General features: G+C 34.4%; 1 protein-coding gene across 1 annotated transcript; it reads right to left on the bottom strand.

Annotated features, from left to right (window-relative positions):
* Window positions 1-2,496: 2,496 nt before the first annotated feature.
* On the bottom strand, window positions 2,497-24,088 carry LOC130662298 (SUMO-conjugating enzyme UBC9-B-like). Its single transcript, XM_057461120.1, has 7 exons — window positions 23,909-24,088; window positions 12,776-12,836; window positions 12,354-12,373; window positions 11,081-11,153; window positions 5,463-5,566; window positions 3,983-4,062; window positions 2,497-2,796 (listed from the first exon to the last, which is right to left on the bottom strand). The coding sequence occupies exons 1-7, from the start codon at window positions 24,071-24,073 to the stop codon at window positions 2,730-2,732; spliced, it is 570 nt and encodes a 189-aa protein (XP_057317103.1). The 5' UTR covers window positions 24,074-24,088; the 3' UTR covers window positions 2,497-2,729.
* Between the last annotated feature and the right edge of the window lie 1,156 nt (window positions 24,089-25,244).

Below are 25,244 nucleotides of genomic sequence, written 5' to 3'. Positions count from 1 at the left end.
TTTTCATTATGCTTTGTAAAAACATTTAAAATGTCGCACATAAAAATATATATTAAAATAATATGAATGAAAAAAAGAGAAATAAAATCAGAATTGAATAAAGAAAATGTCGAGTTGCAGGACTGAGATATTATCGGAGTCGTATTGTATTGCATTTCGGTGAAGAAGTTGAATACTTCATTCAAATTTGAGCTATGATCGCTTGGTTAAAGATTAAACGATTACCTAAATTTAAACGACACGGCCGGTTGTCTCTTTTATTCAATTGTATTCTTTTGTTATTGCTTTTTATAGAAAAAATTAATGGAGCCAATTATTTTTGTAGCCATTGTGAACATTTTTAACTAAGAATAATACACAACGTCACAATTTTGCTGGTTGATTCTTAAAAAGAAAAAATGTCAGGCACGGATAACAACTTCTGATTGGCTTGTAGAAGCGCCAGCGAACTGAGTTGGCCAATAATACTCTTGCATCATAGCTAACAGATATCAGACTAGTTAATAAACGCAGAAGCATATCCATCTTTGATTGCTTGATGAAGCATATATAGTTCGAATTTTGGTATTCATATATCCGTTGAAGGTTATTCTTCTTTCTTCATAAAGTGCTCAATGTTGTTTCAATAGAGCGAATACACAAGTAAAGAAAACAATGGTTTATCTAAACTAATAGTTTCATGCCGCCACACGGACGACAATAAAGACAAAAGTGTTTTATGTCAGCTTCTGTCAGGAGGGAAAATACCAAATTGCCATCTACCCTGACAACAATCTGCTCAATAAAAGAACAGAAATTGTGGCGAAATGCAGACACATGAACATATTTTATCTGGCTACGTACGACTCACGCGACTGACGCCATTTTAACATCTTTTTTACGTCCATTTTTGATTCCATTGTAATGTAATTTTTACGGTTAAGCTTTATTACTACTGAAGATTGTCGTCCGTGTGGCGGCATGAAACTATTAATTTAGAAATTTTGGGTATTCATATATCAAAATTCAAACCAGAATGGTCCTTAATCCTCTATTGTTCTGAACAATAGTCCTATTGTGTTTAACCTGAAATTCGAGCCTGATATTCTTATAAAACATTCTCATAAAAGTAAAAACGCGTATTCGCCTTACAAATTAAACATGGTAAAAAAAAATTACAGAAACAATTATTGTTAAATATTAAATATTGTTAAATATTAAATAACAAAATAAGATCAATGGCATGGACGAAATTTACTTATTTTTTTGCAGAGGTGGCTACCATTTTGTAAAACTTATATATAATTTAGATTTTGGATCGGAAAATTTACGAAACATTGACAGGGTCGTGCAGTTTTCACACACCAGAACAAACCGGGATTAAAGTAAAACATAAAAGTATTGCGGAATTTAAATTTGTGAACACAAAACCAATTCGCAGAAGACAAAAAGTAATATTACAGAACAGATAGAACAATATGTACATATGAACTGCTGAGGTAAAAAATATGCGCGGGAAAACCGTGGGAAACCGCAAAATGACATCATAAGTACAATATATATTAAACATAATTAACCGTCCCAAGTTAGTGCCGCACTTTACATGGAATAATAGTAAAGCCGATTTTCAAAAAGACTTAATTTCTTATCGTGACAATTAGCTTATGAAAACTTTTTGTGATGTGTCATGATCTTTTTCTAGCCAGAGATATCGATTGTTTAACAAATATAATTTTGGCGTTTCGTTTGCACAGTTGTGTTTTCAATTAGTTCTTTGCTGGAGGTACAACAAAAGAATTAAAAAACACTACAAGGCTGGCGTAGCACAATAGTTTAAACAAGGTGACTCATTAGCTACAAATAATTATATTTGAACATTGTGCAAACTATTTGAATATAATCCTAATAAATTACGCAAGAACTACAGGTTTTTAAAAAGAAACCTAGCTAGATCTCTACAATCATTGCATGGCTATGTGGACACAACAATAGTAATGTTGAAAGTTTCTGCAAGCAATTGTGTCCGCTATGCATTTTATATAGAAGTTTAGACTTTTGCATTTCATTTGTGGACTGCGGATTTGAACATTTTTATTAAATCCAACCACCCACTATTTCGTGGGGCGTTAAAATACGATACTTTGTCAACGCCTAAATTAAATACTTTCAGTTGCCTGAGCGTCAGTTTTGCGTAAAGTCTTGTTAATTCTTCATCTGGATTCAAGAATCCAGCTGGTAAACTAACATCGGAAAGCAAAAAAGACTTTTAACCAACAGTTAACAGAACTATCGCCACGGACTTGCGCGCAGATATAAAGCCGCGTTTTCACAAATCTCAGGCATAGAAACTCTATACTGTTTTGTTTTTGTTTATTAAAATAAAAAAATCGAATGCTAAAACAATTAGATTTAAATAATTTCAGTCATTGATTAACTTGCAGAATTCTACTTTGTCCAACATGCACCACGTCAGGGAGGGGACTCTAAGTTGGGGGTTCAATGGAAGAGTCGATAAAATTATCAAAAAATTTAATTTGATATTTGGAAAAGAAAATCTAAATTTTACAAAATAAAACATCTTAAAGATGTCTGACAAAAAGAAACATCTTAAATATGTCTGTGAAGTCATAAAAAGTGAGATAGGATGTGAGAAGTTGGTTATAGTGATTGTTTGTTGCCCCCGTCTTGAACCTGTATCGGTTGATTCAACTTGCTTCCCAGGTCTTACGTTAATTTTAACAACAATTTGTTCAGTTACCGGGGGTCATTTTCTTTGCTTGTTCTTTCACTCGCTGTTCATACAGATGTTTGCCTTGGCTGAAAACGAAACACATGAAAATCAAGGAAAAATGATAAAGAAATGAATTTTTCTGGCTCGATAATTTATTTTTTAACCTGTTTTCTTTTAGGTGATTTTTTAACAACAACAACAATGGGAGTGATTACCCGTTCGAGACACGTGTTCGCATCATGGTGTGATAACGTGACGGCGGGAAAGTTAAGAAAAATAAACAACGAACAATTTCTCGAATAATTATTTTTAACACCCTGTGTTTTTGCAATAATGTAACTTTATCGATAAAGGTATAAATTATTATCGATAAAGAATTAGATATTATCGTTTGCGCCAGCCTTTTATCGTACAGTTTTAGTGCATATTAATAACACAGTAGCCGATAATTGTTTGCCGATAAAAGTTAGAAAAATCAATTAACCATAGCAAAAGTTTGATTTACTTTTTTCTTTTATTTGGCAATCATAGATCTGAAAACATTTATCGAGTAATTAAATAACGCAACCTTATTGTGCGGTTACTGTTTTGAAGAGACTGCTAATTTTATTGACTTTGGGTATTTTTGTCAACAAAAACAAGTCGGTTCAATAAGGTCCGTAAAAATTGTCACCTCAGCTTGTCATCCATAAATTGTCATCGTCGATTATGTAGGTCCGTTACGGATAATATCGTATGATTGGTAATTTTTAGGTACTTTCTTTTGAAGTATTATTTTTGAGAAACTTAAACAAAGCCATCAATAACACACAAAAAAAACCACTGACTTCGTTATGAGAAACTTAACAAATGAAAAGAAAGAAGATTTTTAATTGATGACTAGCAAGTCATTGATGTTTTTAGTAGTAGCTGCTGACAATTTATTTTAACATAAATATTTTATCGCTATGCAGTTTCACAGAGGATAACATCACGTACAATTTATTTTAACTCAATCGAAAATACCTTAACTAATAAACATAATTATGAAAAAAATGCAGTATTTTATAGCAGGAGATTCCCTGATCAAGCATGCAAAAATCAATAAAATTCTCAAAGCTTTACGATATTTTCGTACTTTATATTTAAACACTATATTTAGTGTTAACGTTCTGCAACTTTACTATGTCAGCAAATTTGTGGTAATGGGGGAAAGTGAAAGCAAACAAATAAACAAAAAAACTTATAGAAAAGCAATCAAGACAAATTTATTTAGATGTATTTTTTGCTCACCTGTGAAGTACAAACGCTTCAACTTGAGCGGGATTGTTGAAATTTGGATCATCGAGCAAAAGTTGTATTCCAAGCAGAATCTAAAAGTGTTTATGGGAATCATAAATATGCTTATACAATTCTGTAGGGCGGAATTTCGTTATATAAGAAAAAGATTTATTTCAGTAAACAACAAGACATTAGTATAAAACAACAATTTGTCTTCATATCAATTTTGGTGTACTTTAAATTCTTATTGAAATTCTTGAAAATCGTAGATTTAAAAGTAGAAAACAAAAAATGACAGTGTTCAGAGGGAGCAGAGGGGCGCAATAATGCCCCAAGACGTTATAATTAGCAGCCGTCGTGTAGAGCAGTGCTAAATCTTTTTATTTGAATGTTAAGCAATGTTTTGGCAAAATGCTTTCACAAGAAAAAACAACAACACATTCTCCACACAATCAGGCTACCTGATTTTCTTTTACGCACCTGCATATTAGTGAGATAAACATCGAGTATGTATACAGGTGATATAATATAAACAAAGTAATCATGGTGAATGGGAAGACTGGTGGAAAGACACCTTTATGTGTGACAAAAACAAGCCGGTAGAAACACGACGTAGTCGAGACAACATACTTTAGCGAAGTAAGTTTTTTTATCACGTCGTGTCGGAAATGCCACGCATATTTTAAAAGATGTCAATATTTTTTGAAAATACTTTAGAAGTGTTTGCGGAAAAACTGTTTCGGACTGATTTTTGAAAAATTTGAAAAAGCTCGTTTCTGCAAAAGTTAAATCAATCGTGAAATGCAAAACGTTTTGCAGAATCGCAGCAGTTTACTTCCACAAAATGTTGCAATTAGAAATCTTTGATGGCTCCTGTGGCTCACTCCTCTTCAAATTTAAAAACACTTTCATAAATCAACAAATATTGTTCTGTATTTCAACACTTCTTTTCGGTGTTTCGACACTTCTCATTCTCATGCAGTGCTCATGTGTCTCATTATACTAACTGTTTTTTTAATAAACCAGGTTACAGTATACCTCCATGATTCCAGTATGTATGACCATAAATGAATAGTATCTCATGTCAAATCATTTAATTTTACTAGTTAAATAGACAAAAGAAATCGTAAACTGTTGCCAGAGTCCTCGAAATAATGTGGATCTACCCGAAAAACTTTTGAAAAAAAAATGATAATAAAGAAATACCATGGAGAAAATGCATTTTAATCTATCGTTCATTTATATACGAACAAAATTTTTGTAGAACATTGGATGTTTTGTTGAAACAAGTACACGTAAATATTACTATGAAAGTATAAATAAATAAAAAAATTTCATTCGTTTCAACCAACCGCAATTTTCTTTCCGCGAAAAATCTAATTTCGTATAAAACCGCGAAAATTTTCTACGAACACCTTCCCTGCAAAATTAAAACTTTTAAAGTTATAAAATAATATCAATTCGCTGTTAAGATTTAAAGATGGCGGTTTACCTGTTTTATCGTTATTTGTGGAGTCCAGTCTCTTTCTAATATAGATAATGCGACCTTTCCAGAGGGATACACGTTTGGATGAAATATAGGAGGGTTGAATGTGCCTAAGATATATACATAAAAAATTTGCATATGACATCAAATTGACAAAAGATAACTTTACAGATGACAATAGATATGTGAATGACACCATATTTTCAGATGGTAACAGAGAATAAATAACCATGGACCAGACTTCTTAAATTCGCTTTTTGAATTTTTTTAGGATTCCTGGATCATAAATAATTTCTTTTCTCCATAATTACAATAAAAACAACCTTTTAAGCTCATCTTAATAAACCACAAAAATTATCCTTTTTTTCCTTAATTTACCGTCAACTACTAGATCTCTTCAGTAAAGCATACAAAAATGTGTAATTTAAAAATATGTGAGAAGTATGGAAGTAATCTGATGATATATGAGCAGACGGTTTTCCTCCCCACAAAAGAAAACAAATGCGCAAGTTCTCAAAAAACAAACAAACAAAAAAATCAAATATTTAACCTAATCCCATCAGATTGGTAAAAAAGGAAAAGCAAGTCCAACGTGCAATGATGTAAAATAAAAATCTTTCCACAAATAACCTGTTGGTTACTTCTGCAGAAACATGTTGAAATTGCTATGACGAGCTACCAAGCGATTTAAGTCACCCATAATGCTATTTTTTGTGTCAGACGTTTTACTCCTTCCTTAAAAGCTTCTTCCGGTTCATAATTTTTATGATGAAATAAAGATAATTAAGATGAATGAAAATGAAACAAAAAAATTAAGAAACATTACTTATGAAGTAAAGGTCCTTATTTTTTTTTGTACCATGTTCATCACAAATTAACATATCACATTATCTAAACCCCTCTAGTGTACCTACTATTGTATTCTTAATAATTTCACCAAATTAAACAGGTAAATAAAAATCATCATAATTAATGTAATAGAATGACAAAGTTGTTATAACAAATCCCCTCCAAAAAAATTAGCCAGAGAAATCAGCAACGTATTAAGAAATTTATTAACATGAACTTTCATATTTGCTGAAACAAAGTAAATGTCCTTGGTAGAAAGAAATATCTTAGATGAACACATCAATGGTACAATTATGTGGCTAAAACAGAAAAAAGATTGATACTTATTACATCCCTAACCCCCCAAAAGACATAGTCCTAAGTCATTATCTCCGATGGCCAGTTGAGCTCATAACTATTGGCTGGTGGTATTAAGTCACCCTATTTAGTGATGAGTTATACCATGTTGGACAACACTCACAGAATTTGACATCCTGAGAAAAGAAGATCTATCTATCAAAAAATTATGTCCTTTTTTAAAAAACAATATGAAATGGGATGATTTTGTAAATACTTATTCTGGATACAATTAGCATCATACACGGAATACACCAAGTGATAAAACACACTTCTTTCAGAAAATGTTTTGATTTGCTGAAAATGGCTACTTAAAATGCAACAAAAAACTCTGATGATCACACGAAACGCTAGTTATTTACAATGACATCGCTTTGACCAATTGGATTGTCATTTTTAAAACTCCTTTTTTGCTTTCAGGCACGAGGATTACTCAATGATGGTCTGGTCGAGTTACTTACACTGGTACTGTAGTTGCTGGAGCATATGGCTTTTTTGCTGCTAACTCCTGTTTAACATGTATTACTGATGACGTCCTTTTTTGATGGACCACCTTTGTTTTGGTAGAAACACCAGCAGTGGACAACAACCATATCAAAAAAAGAATAAAACAGTAATTTGTGATACCACTTCTTTAACCTAATCTGTATCCTGTATAAACTCAATAACGAATATAGTAGATCCTTTTTTATAGTAGATCGACCATTTTTTTTGATAAAACGTTCTCATTCTGAGGAGATATTGACGCTTTCAAGTATTGACAGCATTTACTGGTTATGAACCACTTTACTGCTCTCAATTCTACCCCATAATGATTACCTGTCCGCATTTCCACTGTACTTATACCTTTCTTTTTTCATATACTTGTCTAGATCCATATTTAAACTTGATAAACTATTGGCACGCACTTTTCCAAAACAGGCAATCACTTGTGTATGCAGTTACCATGTCTACATCGGTGTGCCAATATTCAAAATAAAGCTTATGCCACTTGGGACAACATCGTGTGTTGGAACAGGAGTAAAAATATGTTATCAGAGGCTTTTTATGCTAATCAGGAAATTCATGCACATGCACATTCAATAGCTCTTGCATGGGATTTAAATTGTGCACTCATCAGGCCTAAAGTTAGTAAACTCGCTTTTTTGTCTTGTGGGTATTAAAATACATCAACCTCATCTTCCCTTTGGAAAAGACCATTATGTTTATTTATGCATAGTTGTTTTGATAATTCTAAGTGTAGAAATGTACATTTCCCCTAAAATCATAGACAACTGAACTTAGTTGATCATTGCAACTATCACAACGCATTAAATTGTCATTACAATCTTGCTGTTTTTGATCTTTTCAAATCAGTTTGCAGGCTGATATAGAACTCTTTATTCCAATACATTCTTTACCATACTGGCTGCAAACAAGATTCCAAAGAATTGTTCTATCTTTGTCCATGTTATCCCAAGCAGGAAATTTGGAATTAATTGTTGGTGCACCAGTAAATCTGAAAGATGAACGGTGATAAATTCCGGGAAAGAACTCAATATCATGATGATCATTTTGTGTTTGTTCTCTTTTTCTTATTTTTTTCTTTTCAGTCTTTACTGATAAACACATCGTTGTCTTCATTAGAACCATTATTCTTTGTGATTTCTTCCTCAGTTTTACTTAAAACATTAGGAACTTCACGATCATCATCAAAATGTACTCCTTAAAAACATCAGAGCTCTAGCTGTGCCTATGAATGAAAAAACCTTTTATCATCAAATGCCATCAAATATGCCCATCTGAAAATGTTTAACATACACATTTGCTACATATGCATGTCGTTGCTTTAAAAATACAAAAAAAAAATAATCTTTTCCAAAGTACTAATGACATTGAAAATTATGTATTATTTGTTTCCTAAGTAGACTGGAGTATTTGCAAAAAAAAAATGTGCCTCAAACTTTTCATCATAAAACTAATAAATACCAAAACCTCGCCACAATGCTATGAAAATAAAGGATCAAGAACATTCTGAAATGTTATGTCAGATTTTTTCATTCGTTTTATATAAATCTTTCCATATTATTTGTTTTAGCCTTCTTTTAATTTACACTGTGAATATGAGGGGAATTCTCATGTTTTTTTTAATATACAGGATGAAATATAGGGAGAATAGAAATGGTAAGCTATACTGCATGCAATAAAAATTAAGCTTAAAAATTAAGATTATTGAAAGATTATTGACTTAAATATTTTAGGAGATAGAACTTTTATTAGGTTTTCTAAGAGATTTTCTAGCCATCCTGTTGAAAATTCATACTGACCAATATCTAAACAACAGATCTAATCACCTTTTGTGAAGAAAGTGTAGTGTCCTCATTACTGGATAGAGCAGGGAATGTAGTCAAGAGAAATGAGAGAGAAAATGATTGAGAAAAATGTATGATTTACTTGCAAACAGGTACTCAAAACAAAGCATTAAAAGAGTTGAAAGGAAATACTGTTTATATCGAAATAGTCAAATACCAGGTGAAGGATCACAAAATGGCTGTACGCAACAGCAATACAAATAAAAATGGGATTGCAGACCATCGCTGGAATAATGATCACATTATAGACTGAGATAAAGAAAAGATCATAGACTGTGAATCCGGTTGGAAAGTGAGAAATGTGAAAGAAACCATAAATAGTATAGACAGAAATAGTTATTTCAATAGTATTTCCTATTACAGTAATTTTCAGGACAGGTGTGTGATCGCACGCACACGCCTCGGCACACGTCTAAATCGTTTCAGGCGTGTGATTAGTTGCATGCCTGAAAAATAAATATTGAGTTTTCAACATCAACCAAAAAAATCCATTTTGTAGCGTTCAATGGCAGCGCTTGAAATAATTTTTGACTCGTCAGATACTTGGTCGACCACTTATAGATCTTAGAAATTATTTAATAGTCCTGGTCCTTTTAATCCACAAGCAAGCCTATTCATAGCCAACCTGACCATCCTAGCTAATTCACCAACTCCTGGGTAGACATAAATCTCTTTTGCGTGGCCCCTTTGTCGTTGGTAATCAGCTCTTACACAAGAAATCCAGCCATGCAGTTTTTAACTAATGCGGAGGCGAACGCCGACGGAGCACGGATTAAACAAGTCTGCAAAACTGCACTTACAGGTGGAATAGACATTTTATCATGGATTTAATTGTAGATAATTTCTTCATTTGACAAACCAATTGAAAACCATAGCAGGTCAGAATTTGGATTTTTCCTTTATGCCTGTAAAAACGAAACCCACGTGTGGTATATTTTTTTTTCTGTAAAAATTTTGGTAAGTGTAGCTGAACTTTTTGAATGAATTTTGAATTTTTATTTAAGCCACGTGGATAAAGATTTTTTTAATTTGAAAACAAAGCATATTTTTGCCTATTTGCTTGTGGTGACATGAAAAATAAACAATAAATATAAAAATGACAATATAGTCATGCATACTATTTTGGACATGTAGAAAAGGAAGTTAAGATTGAGAGAGTCGCTATACCAGTAGAGGCTCAATCATCGTGTTTGGGGTTCACGATGATCGAGCGATAAAACGTCCCCCACTTTTGTACTGCAAAATAAATGCACAACAAAAATAACCTTGGAGCCCGTATCGCATGCGTAACATTCTCTGCATGTGCGTTCTACATCGCACGCGTTACTTGATTTACACGTGCCAATCATCGCACACCAAATCAAATATTCCTGAAAAAGACTGCTATTAACTATCAGAAATATGGTTACCCGCGCTTCAGAAAGTGAATATTTGAAGTGCAAATTTGTTCGGAAAAAGTAACAGAAAACAATTAATCTCAATTAATTTATTGTTTCTATCAACCAGGTTCGTTTAAGTTAATTTAATCGTTGTGACCTGTTTGGTTAATTTTTAATTCCGATCCTTTCATTATTTCTCCAACTAATAAATAGCCAGCAGTCTGATTTCAAAGACAATGACTAAACATGTGACATATTTTTAACGTTGAGAATTTTTTAAATACTTTCCATAAATCAGTTTTTCACCCAATGACACATTTGAATTTTTTTTTTAAATTTTTATAAATATCTGTTGTTGTATTACCTGACTGGTAGTCTTATGGTAAAGAGTTCGCTTCTAGTAAGAAAGGTCTTGAGTTTAAACCCCGGCCGAGCCATGCCAGACTATAAAAGTATTATTAACTATTATTAACGACTATTAATTTATCCTTTCTGCTTAGCATATAGGTGGAGAATGGGATTGATATCTCAGGCTGTTGTCTAGTTGGGCGATTGTTGTGCTTGCACAGCTTTCGTTGATTAAAAAGATAAATTATGAAGTAAACCAATGGGGTCACCACCATGGGATGTGAATAAATTATTACCCTAAATTTTCAAAAAAGGAGTGACTTATCCCCATGATGACTATATGGTGAAAATAGTAACTCACAATTTGGAGGTTGATATGGATAGTCTTTGGTAAATTTTAATTGAAGTTTATATAAACCATTCTCCCAAGGTGTCTATAACAAAAAGGAACATATGTTTCTATTGTATCAAGCACTAAAATCACAATGTGAAAAGACTACAGCCACAGACCTGAATAAGTGGAAACAAGGGTCAAATTTTGAAAATCGCAACCACAAGCAATTGAAAAAGTCATTTCTAGCTAAGTATAACAAATACTCTGAACTTTTCAAAGTTCACTCAGCTTACAATCCTACCAGAATAAAACTTTTGCAGTTTATAGGCCAGAGTAATAGCCATTTCCAGAAATACAAAAAATAAAAACACAAAGGCCTTAAAATATAATGTATTTAGTTTTGTGGCCTTAACATTAACCCTGGGTCATTTAAGGACTGTTCAATACTAGGGCCAATAAGCCACATCTGTAATTTATATATTTAGAAATGCAAATTACCACAAGTAGGAAACAAATTGGTCAAAATAATGCTGAATTTAGGTCATTTCTGCAACATTTCACCCAACTTGAGAAAAAACACACGGAAAAGTAACAAAATATTAAGGTGTTTAACAGGGGTAAAATTACCCCTCCCTCCAGCATGAACAGGATTCTAAAGAGTATTGTACTTCTGCACCTTATAAGATTAAGGGTAACGTTTTGTTTGTTTTTATTAATTTTAAGTTAATGTGGTATCTCTATTATAATACCCGTATACGTCTGTCCGTCACGCAAAATGGTACCGCAAGTAGCGAGGGGCACGCAATGCATAAGAGGAACGCGCGAACTTGTGGATTTTCCCACGGGCAAAAACCGACTAGTGATAGTAAAATATTTGTGTTTTTCTCATGATAATTGTAACAGAAGCTTTAGAAAGTTGACTGGTCAAATATCAGGTATGGAGCTAATACAAGAAAAATCCTGTTCCAGGAGTTTATTTAGTGAATTATTTTTAATTTTTTTTTGTACAAACTCTTTAACCTTCTGTTAGTTGAAAAAATATCCAAATATCCAATTGCAGGCCAAAAATTGTAATATGGGTTAAAAATAATAATGTACATACCCAGATACCAAACCCTGCCTGTTGCGGAAAAAATGCCTTAATGGAATGTCCTTTACATTTAAAAAAGCAACAGTTTTAAGCTAAGATTTGAGTACTTATAAAAAAAAAGAAGAAAATGATTCCCTAATTTTCACGGAAATTGTGTCAAAATTTTGTCAATTTATCTGAGAAAGAAATTGGATATAATGCATTACCAACCTTGGGCCTTCCTGGGATAGCTAAAAATAAAAATGAAAGTATTATCAGTAATTCAACTACATTTTAATGATAAAAAGTAGTCTTAAAACTTAATTATTCCCTTTATTTTAATTAAGGCTAGAGTTGGTTCACAATTAATACAAACCTTGCCACAGCCATCATTAGCACACCCATTATCATTCTTAACTTAATGTCTGCTTGGTTTGAACAGGGTATATAGATGACTTTCTTTCAATATGATCTAGACTGTGTTAGTTCTTAACTCAAATTTCTCTGCAGCAAGCCTGGCCTTATACCTCCTTCTAAGTCTTTTCCAGTCATTCGATAAATAGAACTCAACAAAATGGATCATGTGTCGCCTGATTTACATAATCACAGATCTACTTTTACAATAAAAATAAATAAAATAAAAAGTATTTCACCGCAATTCCAAAGTAGTAAATTTTCTGCATTATCTTCTTGTGATGGTTTTGCTTGAAATCCCTGTATGAAAGAAACATGCATCACTTAGTTTCACTGACAATATGACTCAAATTAAACACTGATATTATGTTGCATCTGAAAAGACCAACTGGGAAGTTGCTATAGGTTTAAGACCTGGAAGTTACAAAACAAGGAGAACTGTGAAAATTGTTAACATCCTACTGTCTGACTCTAACAATGCAGTTCATTTATGTTTATTATATGTTTGTATATTTATAGGTATTAATATATAGTGGTGGGTTTATCTATCTCTATTACATTTACGAGTTTTCATGGTAGCAGACGGTAGTTAAACAATGGCTAGTGGATTTTTAAACCCACCACGGTGGGATGAAGAAAACAAAGAGTTTTCATCATGGCTCCAAAAAACCAAGGCATGGAAAGTTGCCACTTCTGGTGTAACTGGACTGAAAGATGTTTATGGTTTGCAATTAGCATTGCATCTTCCGGATGGAAGCGAAATACGTCATCAACTATTTGATACCCTTGATACGGAGAACATGACAGGTGATGACGGGTGGAAAAAGGTGATAGAATTGATAGAAACGTACTATAGTAAGGACGATAACACGTCAGCCTTTGACACGTGGAAAGACTTCCGTACATTATGTAGAAAAGAAGATCAAAGTATTAAACAATATATCATGTATTATGAGAAATATAAAGTCCGAATGGAGCGCTTCGACATGAAACTTGGTGAACGTATTCATGGACTTAATTTACTGTGTGGTGCCAATCTTAATGATTCTGACCTTCGTCTAGCAATGAGAGAAGTTGATGAGGATCAACCAAATGAAATGTATAAACAAGCCAAAAAGGCGCTTAAGAAATATTTTGGCAGTGCTGCTGTCACAAGTACTCAGTCATCCAACACCGCTGTAGCCTCAGTTCAACCTGCTGTCAAACAAGAGCCTTTTTTTGCCACACTAGATGAATACGAAACATACGTTGCATGGAGACAATACTGATCGAAAAATGGTAATTCATCAAATAAAAGTTATCGTGGACAAGGTCGTGGAAAATTGCAACATCGCAATCCCCTAAATGCTGACGGTAAACCTTTAACATGCCGTGTTTGCCGTTCAATTGCACATTTTGCTCGAGATTGCCCACATCGTTCTGAGAAACAACAAGGTTCGGAAGACAACCAACAGCATGATAGTTCTACAAACCGTCCTGGGTTGCTTCTGTTAACTCTGATGTTATTGAATGCCAAGCATCTAATGCGTCTATGGCAGGTGGTGTTGCATTTAACTATATGATTCTCGATACTGGTTGCCCACAGAATGTTGCCGGAGTAGTATGGACACAGTGTTTTCTTGATTCCATGAGTACTGATATGTACCAAAATGTCAAAAAGCTTGATGGTAATAACAAATTTAAATTTGGTGGTGGACGTGTCATGAAATCTATGTATACCATTATAGCTCCTGTTTTGGTTGCTGGGGAAATCACTTCCTTAAAATTCGATGTTGTTGACACCGATCTTCCTCTTCTGCTTGGAAAGGAAACTATGAAAGCATGGAATCTGCTCATTTGTACAGGAAATGACACTGCTGAAGTTACAATAAATCGTGTGAAGAAGAATGTTGAGCTCTTCACATCCCCTAATGGACACTGGTGTATAAATGTGCAGCCAGGTTTTCCTGTTGAAGTACTGGATGTTATGTTTTCTGTTAGTGAATTGTCCAAACATGAGAAAGAACTTGCTGCTAAACGCTTGCATCGCCAATTTTGTCATCCTCCCTTTGAGTTCTTAAAGAAAGTCCTCAGTGTCCTGGATAAGCCTGACAAGGAATTTTTGGACATTCTGCATAAATATTCTCAGAATTGTCTAGTGTGTAAGCGATACAAACCAACCATTCCAAGGCCAGCTGTCGGAAACTTAATGGATCCAGATAAAATGAAATTTAATGAAATAGTTAGTATTGATTTGAAAGAAAGGAAGGGTAAATGGATAATTTACCTCATCGATATGGTTACTCGATACACACATGCTGATTTCATACCATCTAAAGAAAAACGCATCGTTGTTGCAAAGATTATAGAACTTTGGTTGCCCATATTTGGAGCAGCTAAAAGTTTTCACATGGACAATGGAGAGGAATTCGCTAATGATGAAATGCGGGAATTTGGCAATCAATTTGGGATAAACATCAAGCACACCGCTGCTTATAGTCCTTGGGCAAATGGTCTGAATGAACGGAATCATGCAATTATAGATATTATGATGGAAAAAATGCTGGAAGATCACCCGAAGCTATCAGAATCACTGGCATTGCAGTATGCTATATCTGTACAAAATTGCTGTATGTTTGTAAATGGATTTACATCAGCACAGTTAGCAATAGGTCAAAATCCTAGACTGCCATCAGCTTTCCATGATAAACTCCCGGCCTTGGAAGGCATTACTACCAGCTCTGTAATAGCCCAGCATCTTAATGCCATTGCTGCAGCCAGAAAAGCTTTCGTGCAAGCAGAAATAAGCTCAAAGCTTCGCAAGGCATTAAAACATCCTGTTCGCGAGTATGCAGATATCTTCTATCAGCCTGGTAACCAAGTCTTCTATAAACTACCAGACGATCGGCGTTGGCAAGGGCCTGCTACTGTCATTGGTGCAGATGGTAAAGTTGTAATGATTCGTCATGGCAGTGTTCTTCGTCGTGTTCATCCATGTCGTCTGCAACTTGTTAATAAAATTAGTCACTCCTTGTCACAACCAGATTCCTCACCACAAGCAGCAGGAAATAGTCAGTCAGATATTACTCAAAATCTGGAATCAGGGTATGAACAGCACCACATTGCAGAAGAAGAAACTGAACAGGAAGTACAACATTTTACTGAACATGTTGCAACTCACCAACCAGAAAGCTCAATTCAGCAACCAGAATCTGGTCCTGTTGCCAGATCCAAGATGTCCCTCCCAAAAAGACAACAGACAGTGCAATACAAATATCCTGATGGAGAATGGAAAGAAGTAAAAATTCTAGGCCCTGCTGGAAAAAAGGGTGGGATCCACAAAGATTGGGAAAACGTTCGAGATCACTCTGACCATGATTATTCTATGGATTGGAGTGATGTATCAGAATGGAAGTTAGTCGAAATTGAGTCAGACCCAACAGGAGGTGATCCCTCTACTCCTTCTAATTGTGAAGAAGAGATGTGTGTTGCCGTATGCTTCAACGCACCAGATGAGTTCAAGAATGCCAAGAGTGCAGAACTTGAAAAATGGAAACAGTATGAAGTTTACCAAGAGGTTCCAGATGTAGGTCAACCCAGACTAACTGGTAGGTGGGTATGTACCCGAAAAATTGTTGACGGAAAACTTGTACCGAAAGCAAGATATGTCATCCGAGGCTTTCAGGAAAATATTAACATACCTGCTGACTCACCAACTGGCAGTAAAGAATGTATGAGACTAGTGCTTTCTATAATTGCCAGCAAACAATGGACACTAAATTCTATTGACATAAAAGCAGCTTTTCTCCAAGGCAAACCAATACAACGGGATGTCTTTATTGTTCCACCATGTGACGTACCCCTTCCAAACACACTCTGGAAGTTAGAAAAATGTGTGTACGGTCTAAATGATGCTGCTCGTATGTGGTATTTTGCAGTATGGGAAGCATTACAAAATTTAGGATGTCATAGATCAACTATTGATTATGGTGTTTTTTATTGGAAAGATAAAAATGATCAATTGTCTGGTGTGTTACAAGCACATGTTGATGATTTCCTTTGGTCTGGTACTGATGTTTTCAAAGCTGATGTCATAGATAAGCTTTACCAAATATTTCAAGTTGGTTATTCAGCATCATCACATTTTAAATATGTTGGTATTAATATCAGCCAGAGTGAATCTGGACAGCTATCACTTAACCAATTGGATTATATTGAAAAAATTGATCAAATTCCAATCACCCGAGAACGTCAACTTCAGAAAGATTCCATTTGTAACAAGACTGAATCTTCTTACAATTGCAGATTGGTTGGTCAGTTAAACTGGACTGCTACACATACTTGCCCGCATATTGCCTTCGATATTTCTGTATTGAGCTCGACTATGAAAGCTCCTACTGTGTCTAATATCTTGAAAGCAAATAAAGTGCTTCAAAGAATCAAAGGTAATCCATTAAAGATTCATTTCCCTAGCCTTGAATCATTGAAAAATTGCTCCACCATATGCTACAGTGATGCATCGTTGGCAAATTTGTCATCAGGTCAAACTTCAGGAGGATATGTGGTGTTCCTCTCTGATAATAAAGGGAAGGTGTGCCCATTAGTTTGGAGTAGCAAAACTATTCGACGTGTTGTTAGAAGTACACTTGCTGCTGAAACAAGTGCCATGGTGGATGCTCTTGATGCTGCATACTTTATGTCACAAGTTCTTACTGAAATGATTTCCATACCAAACACGCAATGTAAGCACATTCAGATTCATGCATTAACTGATAATGAATCTCTTTACCGAAATACTTACTCAACAACAATGGCTGCAGAGCGCCGACTCAGGGTTGATATTTCTGTTATAAAAGAAATGATTTTGAGAGAAGAACTATCCAGCGTGAAATGGATTCCTACATCCATGCAACTTGCAGATCCATTGACAAAAGTTGGTGCAGACCCAACAAAGCTGACAGCTGTTTTGGAAACTGGAAACGTCGGATAGAGACACTATTTACACACTTCTGTTATGAACCTTTGGTTATGTTTTGATTTTGTTTCGGGGCATTTGCAGTGTCGCTATGCATTTGCAGCCGTATGTTTATATTATTGGTTGCGAGAAAAGAGAGAATGGGAATGTTAACATTCTACTGTCTGACTCTAACAATGCAGTTCATTTATGTTTATTATATGTTTGTATATTTATAGGTATTAATATATAGTGGTGGGTTTAACTATCTCTATTAACATTTACGAGTTTTCAAAAATAACCTACAAGATAGTCATACACATATTGCGAGTTTAACAAATGGTAGCAGGGGGTGGTTTTTAAGGTACTAATATCAGTAGAATAAACACCCCGACTTATTCTGTCGATACTGGCAGAACATCCACGTTGTTTTAAATAACATTTATTTGAAATTATTTGCCAAATAAAAAGGCCCCAACATTTTATTAGGTATGGTCTGATGTATCTAAAACACTTCGATCATGGCACGCTAAGTCGAAGAAAGAAGACTAAAGCTTGAAGAGCTCCTGCTTTCACAGCTAAAGTCCTTTTGATTTATTATATATTGCACTGTATTCTCTACTTCATTTATATATTTTTTATTTCTTTAAATTGTTGTTTTATTAGTTCTTAACTATTGTTTTTGTTAATAAATTGTTTTTATCTCAGTCAGTTTTTAATCCATTTATCATTAATATGGTAGCTTTGCTGTGTTGTGGGTTCCTACTGCGCTCCTTCTTTGTAAAATCGTAAGGAAATAGGCTTGCCTCAGATCCTTTAAATAAGTTTTGTAAGAGCACATAATTGTAGAATGATCTACCTACGACTTAAAAAAAACTTTACTCAGGTAGGAAACCCCGCAACCACTAAAACCACTAAAACTGATTTTTGTGTTAGTTGTATTTTTGAGCAATACAAAACCTTCTTACAAAGGTAAAGCTCACCCAACAACAACAAAATGAGTCACTTAGATAGGAGTTTCTCTTCTATCTAAGTGATCTATCTCTTGGACATTTCTACTACTTGGACATGAGTCGAATGCTCTACCGACTGTGCTATTAATTCCCATATCAAATTTCTTTGTCTATATACGTCTGTGTTAGTTTAAATTTTAAGAAAAATAATTTATGACATGGTATATTTGTATAGCTCATTACTGTAGCTATATTTGTAATAGATTATCTTTAAAGAATTCATGATTTATTCTCTTCATATATATTTTATTCTCTTTAGTCCTCTTCTATAGATACAGCATTTGTCCAGTTGCGCTAGGCTTGTCTTCAATTTTTTCTGGGAGTCTGGCCAATGTTGCATATGTTTCTTAAAAGTGTCAATAGTTAGGCCTGTTTCTTTTTTGGTATGATTTTTGAAAGCACAAGTTCTTTGCCAATAGTTAGGCCTGTTCCATCTTGTGACACAATTTTTTTAAAAGCACGGCAAATGTTTGTTGTAGTTAGGCCCGTCCCATCTTATGACACATTTTCTAAAATTGCAAGAGTTTTTTGTGTACAGTTGAGTTTGTCCCATCAAATAAAAGCAGGAGATTCCTTTGTCAATAGTTAGGCCTGTACCAACTTCAGACGAATTTGCATACATTTGTCCAAAGTTGGGCCGGGCCCGTCAATAGATGGGCCATCTCAACAGCAATCGCACTGACCTGTCTTTTAACAGGCCGTCCCTTCTAAAAATGGGCCAGTCCTCTGGCTAAAGCTGGGTTGGTGTCCTTAGTTGAGTCGAACAGCCTTCACGTTACTATTACCCTCTCTATAGTGTTGGTCTCCAGCCACTGAAATATAACTATATGTAACTAGTAATATATTGTTTATTATACCCACTGTAGTTTCAACTTTTCTGTGACAAATAAAATAAATTGAAATTGAATCTTAGGAGTGAACTCACGTTCCGTGCTTAGCTCTCGTTGAGGTCGGACGTATCTAAAACGCTCCGGTCTTGGCGCGCTAAGTCGAAGAAAGAAAAAAGAAGACTAAAGCTTGAAGAGCTCCTGCTTTGACAGCTAAGTCCTTTTTGATTTATTATATATTGTACTGCCTTCTTTACTTCATTTATATCTTTTCATTTCTTTAATTTGTTGTTTTGTAAGTTTTTAAATTATTGTTTTTGTTAATAAATTGTTTTTATCCCAGTCAGTTTTTTATCCATCTATCATCTAATATGGTAGCTTTGCTGTGTTGTGGGTTCCTGCTGCTCCTTCTGTGTAACATCGTAAGGAAATGGGCTTGCCTCAGATCCTTCAAACATAGTTTTGGAAGAGCACATAGCCGTAGAATGATCTCTCTACGACTTAAAAATAACTTTGCTCAGGTAGGAAACCAAACATTTACGCTAAAACTGATTTTTGTGTTCGTTGTATTTTTGAGCAATACAAAACCTTCGTTCAAAAGTAGCTCACCCAACAACAACGAATTGAGTCGACTAGATAGGAGTTTCTTTTCTATCTCTTCACTTGATGCCTGCAATACAGTTTCTGAAAGCCAGCTCACTCTCCAATTAAAATTAATGGCTTTATCAAAACTTAAGCCAAGCAGGCACAAGTATTTCTATTTTTTAATCCTCTTGTCAGGGGACATCTGCCTCAACCCAGGTCCTGTTTAGTATCCCTGTTCTTCATGCTTAAAACCTGTGGCAAAAACACACAAAGCACTTTCTTGTGACAAGTGTGGATTATGGGCTCATAAAAAATGTGAGCGTATTTCTGATAAAAAATATCAACAATTTATGAAGACTCCTGAAGATAAACTGTTTTTCGTTTGCAGTCCCTGTCTTTCTCGTAATTTGCCCTTTGCTAATGAGGAGTCATTTGGTGACGAAATTCCGGACAACATCAATAATACTATTGATGAAAACTTTGATTTTGAGGCAATCAGAAATGGGAAGGGCTTAAAAATGGCCCATCTCAACATTAATGGTCTGTCATCCAAACTAGACTATGTTAAACTTCTGCTACATCAAACAAAACTTGATGTATTCTCCATCTGTGAAACCAAAATTGATGACACCATCACTGACAATGACGTTAAAATTGATGGCTATGTTTGTTATAGGAATGATCGGAATAGACGAGGTGGGGGTGTTCTAATTTTTGTTAATGAAAACTTGGATAGACACCTTTTGAAACACCTTTACTTCGAAAATGTTGAATCACTATGGGTGAAAGTGTGCCTGAAAAAAACTAAACCTATTTACGTGTGTGGGGTTTACAGGCCACCTGGAGGTAGTGATTTGCAGAGTAGCGAAAACCTGTGTACTCATTTTAAACAGTGTTTTAACAAGCTCCCAAAAGAAAAAGAAGTTTTTATCTTGGGAGATTTTAACTGTAACATGCTTTCAAAATATGCTCTTTCCTCCAAAATAAAGGAATTATGCTCAACTCTTTTCCTAAAACAACATATTACGGAGCCAACTCGTGTTACTGAAAATAGTAGCACTCTTATAGACTTTCTAACAGTTCTTGTATTTCTAAAACTGGTGTCATGGATTTAGGCATCAGTGATCACAATTTAGTTTATGTGATCAGAAAATTCAAAAGGCCAAAATTTGAACCTAAAACATGCAAGGTTCGTAGCTACAAGAACTGCAGTGAAGAGGCTTTTCTGAAGGACCTCAGGAATTTAGACTGGTCATATTTTAATAATTATGATGAAGCATGTGAGAAACTGAATAAAAATGTTAAAACAGTGGCTGACAAACATGCCCCTTTCAAAACACATAGATTTTCAGGCCGTGTTGAGGCATGGGTCACTGATGAATTAATAATAGCCATCAAAGAAAGAGACTTCTTGAAACGGAAAGCATCAAAAACAAAATCCATCATAGACCGGGAAGCTTTCAAACAAAAAAGGAACCAGGTAATAGGTCTCAAAAATCGACTTAAAAACGAGTACTATAATGACGTTTTGCAGGACTTTCAAAAACGGCCAAAACAACTTTGGAAAACCCTAAAAAAACTGGTTCCTGATAAGTCAGGCAATACTACCTCGATAAAACGAGTAGTAAAACGATGGTACAGAAACTTCTCACCCAAAAGAAATTTCCAACACATTCAATTCATTTTTTGTCAGTGTTGGTGCCAAACTAGCCTCTAAATTTTCTTCTGACACTACTAATGTTAATCCACCTGTTAGCGGACACGATTTTCCGTGGGCTCGTATTGAGACCAAAAGTGTCGAAAAAATAATTAGTTCACTAAAACTTAATAAAGCTAGAGGCTTGGACGGAATTGGTTCACGACTGCTAAAAGCAGGTTCGTCAGTTTTAAGTATTTATTTATCAAGTCTTTTCAACAAATCTTTATTTACTGGTTATGTACCTAAATGTTGGAAGACTAAAAGGGTCTCGCCTATTTATAAAAGTGGCAATAAAACAGATCCTACTAATTATCGGCCTATCTCCATTTTGCCAATTCCTATGAAAATTTTTGAAAAGTTAGTGCATGAGCAAATGTCTCATTTTATTTCTGAGCACAACTTCCTGAATGACAGACAGTCCGGATTTCGAAAACTCTTTTCCACAGAAACTGAAGTAGTCGATGTCTCTGATTTTATTCTTACTGAGCTCGACCAACATAACTTTGTTTGTGCTGTGCTCATTGACCTTAAAAAAGCTTTTGACACTGTTGATCATAAAATTTTGTTAAAAAAACTATGGTGTTTTGGCATCAGAGATGCTGCCTTTGACTGGTTCAAGTCCTACTTAACGGGCCGAATGCAGCTGACTCTTGTAAACGACACAGGATCAGATCTGCTTCATGAAGACGCTTTTGGGGTGCCGCAGGGATCTGTGTTGGGGCCCCTGCTCTTTCTTTTGTATATTGATGACTTAAAATCTGTCATCAATTCAAACTACCACCATCTATATGCAGATGATACAATAATTATTTCGTCTCATAAAAACTTGGATACCCTTGTCTCCCAGGTCGAGTTAGAACTTTCGCAAGTCGACCTCTGGCTGAATAATAACAAAATGACTATTAATACGGACAAAACTGAAACAATCTTTTTCAGGAACCACAGCCAGTTAAAAAAAGTTGAGAACAAAACTATCAACTATATGGGTATTCCTTTGAAGAGGAGCGAAAAAGTTAAATATCTTGGGGTAACATTTGATCAAAAAATGCAATGGGAAAAGCACATTAATGACATAAATAGAAAAATACTAATTAAATATTCTAAAATTAGAACCATTGCATCCTGTTTAACACCTCACACAAAAAACCTTTTAATTAATGCACTTGTCATGCCATATTTCAACTACTGCTCCTCGGCATGGGCTTGTGCCACCCAAGGTAGATTGGGAAAACTAGAAAAACGATTAAAATGTGTCCATACCTTTCTTGGGAAAGAGAGGGAATATTCAATAAATAATTTACTCATCAAAAACGATGCCATATTAGTTTTCAAAGCCATGAATCACATTGCTCCTGATTACATGCGCTCAAAATTCCTTTTGACAAAAAACTGTCATAATCATCAAACAAGAGGAGCTTCAAAAAACAGGTTCACACTTCCCTTGGTCAACACGGAATTTGGCAAAAAAGCCTTCCCATTTAGAGCTGCAAAAGTGTGAAATAATCTTGCAGACCAAGTGGCCTGTGATGGAAGTCTGCTTTCGTTTAAGACTTCCATCTCTAATGTATTTGGCAAATTCTAATGGAGATCACTTTTTAACTTTTTAATTTTTGTTTTTTATTCTTTTTCTTTTCAATTTTCAGAGATTATAAATGTTACTATGTTTGATTGAGCTGAGGCAGTCTAAGGTTTATCATTTTTTGTTTCTTTTTTGTTCTAGTGGCCCCCAGTGGAAACAATCCACTAACTATAGGTTTTTGTGATTTTCTGGGCTAGCCACTTTAAATATTTATTATTATTATTATTATTATTAATTTTCGCGAGTTTTTGTCAATTTTGCATAAGTTAGTTCTGGCGAAAAAAAAGTTATTTTTGAAAAATATCTTGTGAAATTTTTTCCCGGTCTTTTTCCGACTTACTGACTCGAGTTTTTAATACAAAACGGAGTCGGTTGGAGGACACAAACACAACATATTTTTGATGACGACCTTATAGGCATCGTAGTTTAGTGGTTATCACTCTCTAACTTTGTGCAGGAGACCGGGGTTCGATTCCCCTTGACAGCGATTTATTATGGGCAATTGAATGACCCAAGGGTTACTCCAAGTCATTTGAGGGAAACTGGGGAGATTCTTGCGGTCGAGTTAGCATCATATTACTGGTTGAACCAATCGCAAGATTTGTGAGAGGCTAGCTAGCTAGCTAGATAGATGCAAAATATGCATATCTCTATCTCTCTACTTAGCTAGCTGGCTTTATATATAGAAGCAAACTTCTCAAATTCCTACAAACAGAAAAATTATACTTGCTCTCACATGTGGGTGGCTTCTTTGCCAGGCCTTGTATTCTTCTTCCAGTCTCTCCTTTGCATTAACGCTGTTGTTGGTGTTTATGGATGCCATGCTGAAATGAATTCGCGGTACATACGAGAAATCTACAGACCAGAACATTTGTCGAGGAAAAAAGGCGTACGTGGTCATTTTGATGTTTAAAAAAATTGAAAATGCGCGAGGCTTTTTATAACTTTTTTGAAATATGTCTAGCTGAGCTTAATTTTCATGATCTTTAATATCGTAAATTTTCTATATTCTTAAGTTTTCAATCCTTTACTCACAGCATTGGCACAAAATATTCTATGAAACTCGAGAGAGTAAGTTGTTAATACATATATAAAAATTAATTTATCGTATTAATGAAATGAGGAGCTTTTATCAATTTCTCTTATTATTTTACTTTCTCTTGCCGTAGAAAAAAGAATGAACGTTTTAAAAATATTAAGAGACGGGGAGGCTTTAAATTCACGTACAATGCCAAAAGGACATTAACCGTAACACGACATCATATAATTATAAATAAACATAATATAATGGTGTAATGATAATGTAATAATAATTTTTTTTTATTATAGTTATTTCGTTGTTAAAGAATTTCCATTATGGTTACATTTTTTCATTTTATACATTTTTATGTAAAAATAATACACAACGATAGCTGTTATAATGTAGAATCTATAAAAAGTGTGTGATCTAAAAAATCTGTAGTTCATTGTCAGGGTTTAATATAATTTATATTTTAGTTTTCGTTTGAATTGGTCAAATGTTGAAAAAGTTGTCATGTCGTTATCAAGGAATTTGTTCCATAGTTTAGGTCCTCCATTAGTAATAGAGATTAGCGATTGTATAGTTACTTCTGGCTTAAAAGACGTGAGAATCAAGAAGGATACTTATGTTGTATCTTTCAAGAAATTGTTTAAATGGGTATTAGGTTGTTCTCAAGTTTGACCATAAAAATAAGAGTCTGATAAATATTTAGTTGGTATCCAATTAGTACATTTTAGTTTCTTTCAACAAAGCTTTGATTTGGAGCGAGGGTATCTTTAAAACAAGTGTGGTAATTTTGTAACATTGATGCTGACCATTGCATAATCTAAATAACAGTGTTGTATGAAAGAAAAATATGTTTTTTGAAAGCTCCATCTACCACAAATTTTGCTTAAAAAAAGACGTTAATATTATATGCGACTTTTTCTTCTTTCCACAAGTAAGATTTCTATCAAGAATAACTTCTAAGAATTTTATGGATTGTTCTTTTTTTTATATCTACAACAACGTATCAAAGTTTCCAGTCACCTGCTAGCTTTGGCTGGTCTTA

This window comes from Hydractinia symbiolongicarpus, chromosome 10 (assembly GCF_029227915.1).
Source record: "Hydractinia symbiolongicarpus strain clone_291-10 chromosome 10, HSymV2.1, whole genome shotgun sequence".
NCBI lineage: Eukaryota > Metazoa > Cnidaria > Hydrozoa > Anthoathecata > Hydractiniidae > Hydractinia > Hydractinia symbiolongicarpus.
This window is presented reverse-complemented; position numbering and strand designations above follow the sequence as displayed.

Excerpts from the sequence above, each read along its gene's own strand:
- LOC130662298 (XM_057461120.1), bottom strand. The coding sequence starts at position 24,073 with ATGACCACGTACGCCTTTTTTCCTCGACAAATGTTCTGGTCTGTAGAT. Across the intron at positions 12,374-12,775 it reads TTTACTACTTTGGAATTGCG|CTATCCCAGGAAGGCCCAAG; the intron begins GTGAAATACTTT and ends TTTTATTTTTAG. Across the intron at positions 4,063-5,462 it reads CACAAATAACGATAAAACAG|ATTCTGCTTGGAATACAACT; the intron begins GTAAACCGCCAT and ends AAACACTTTTAG.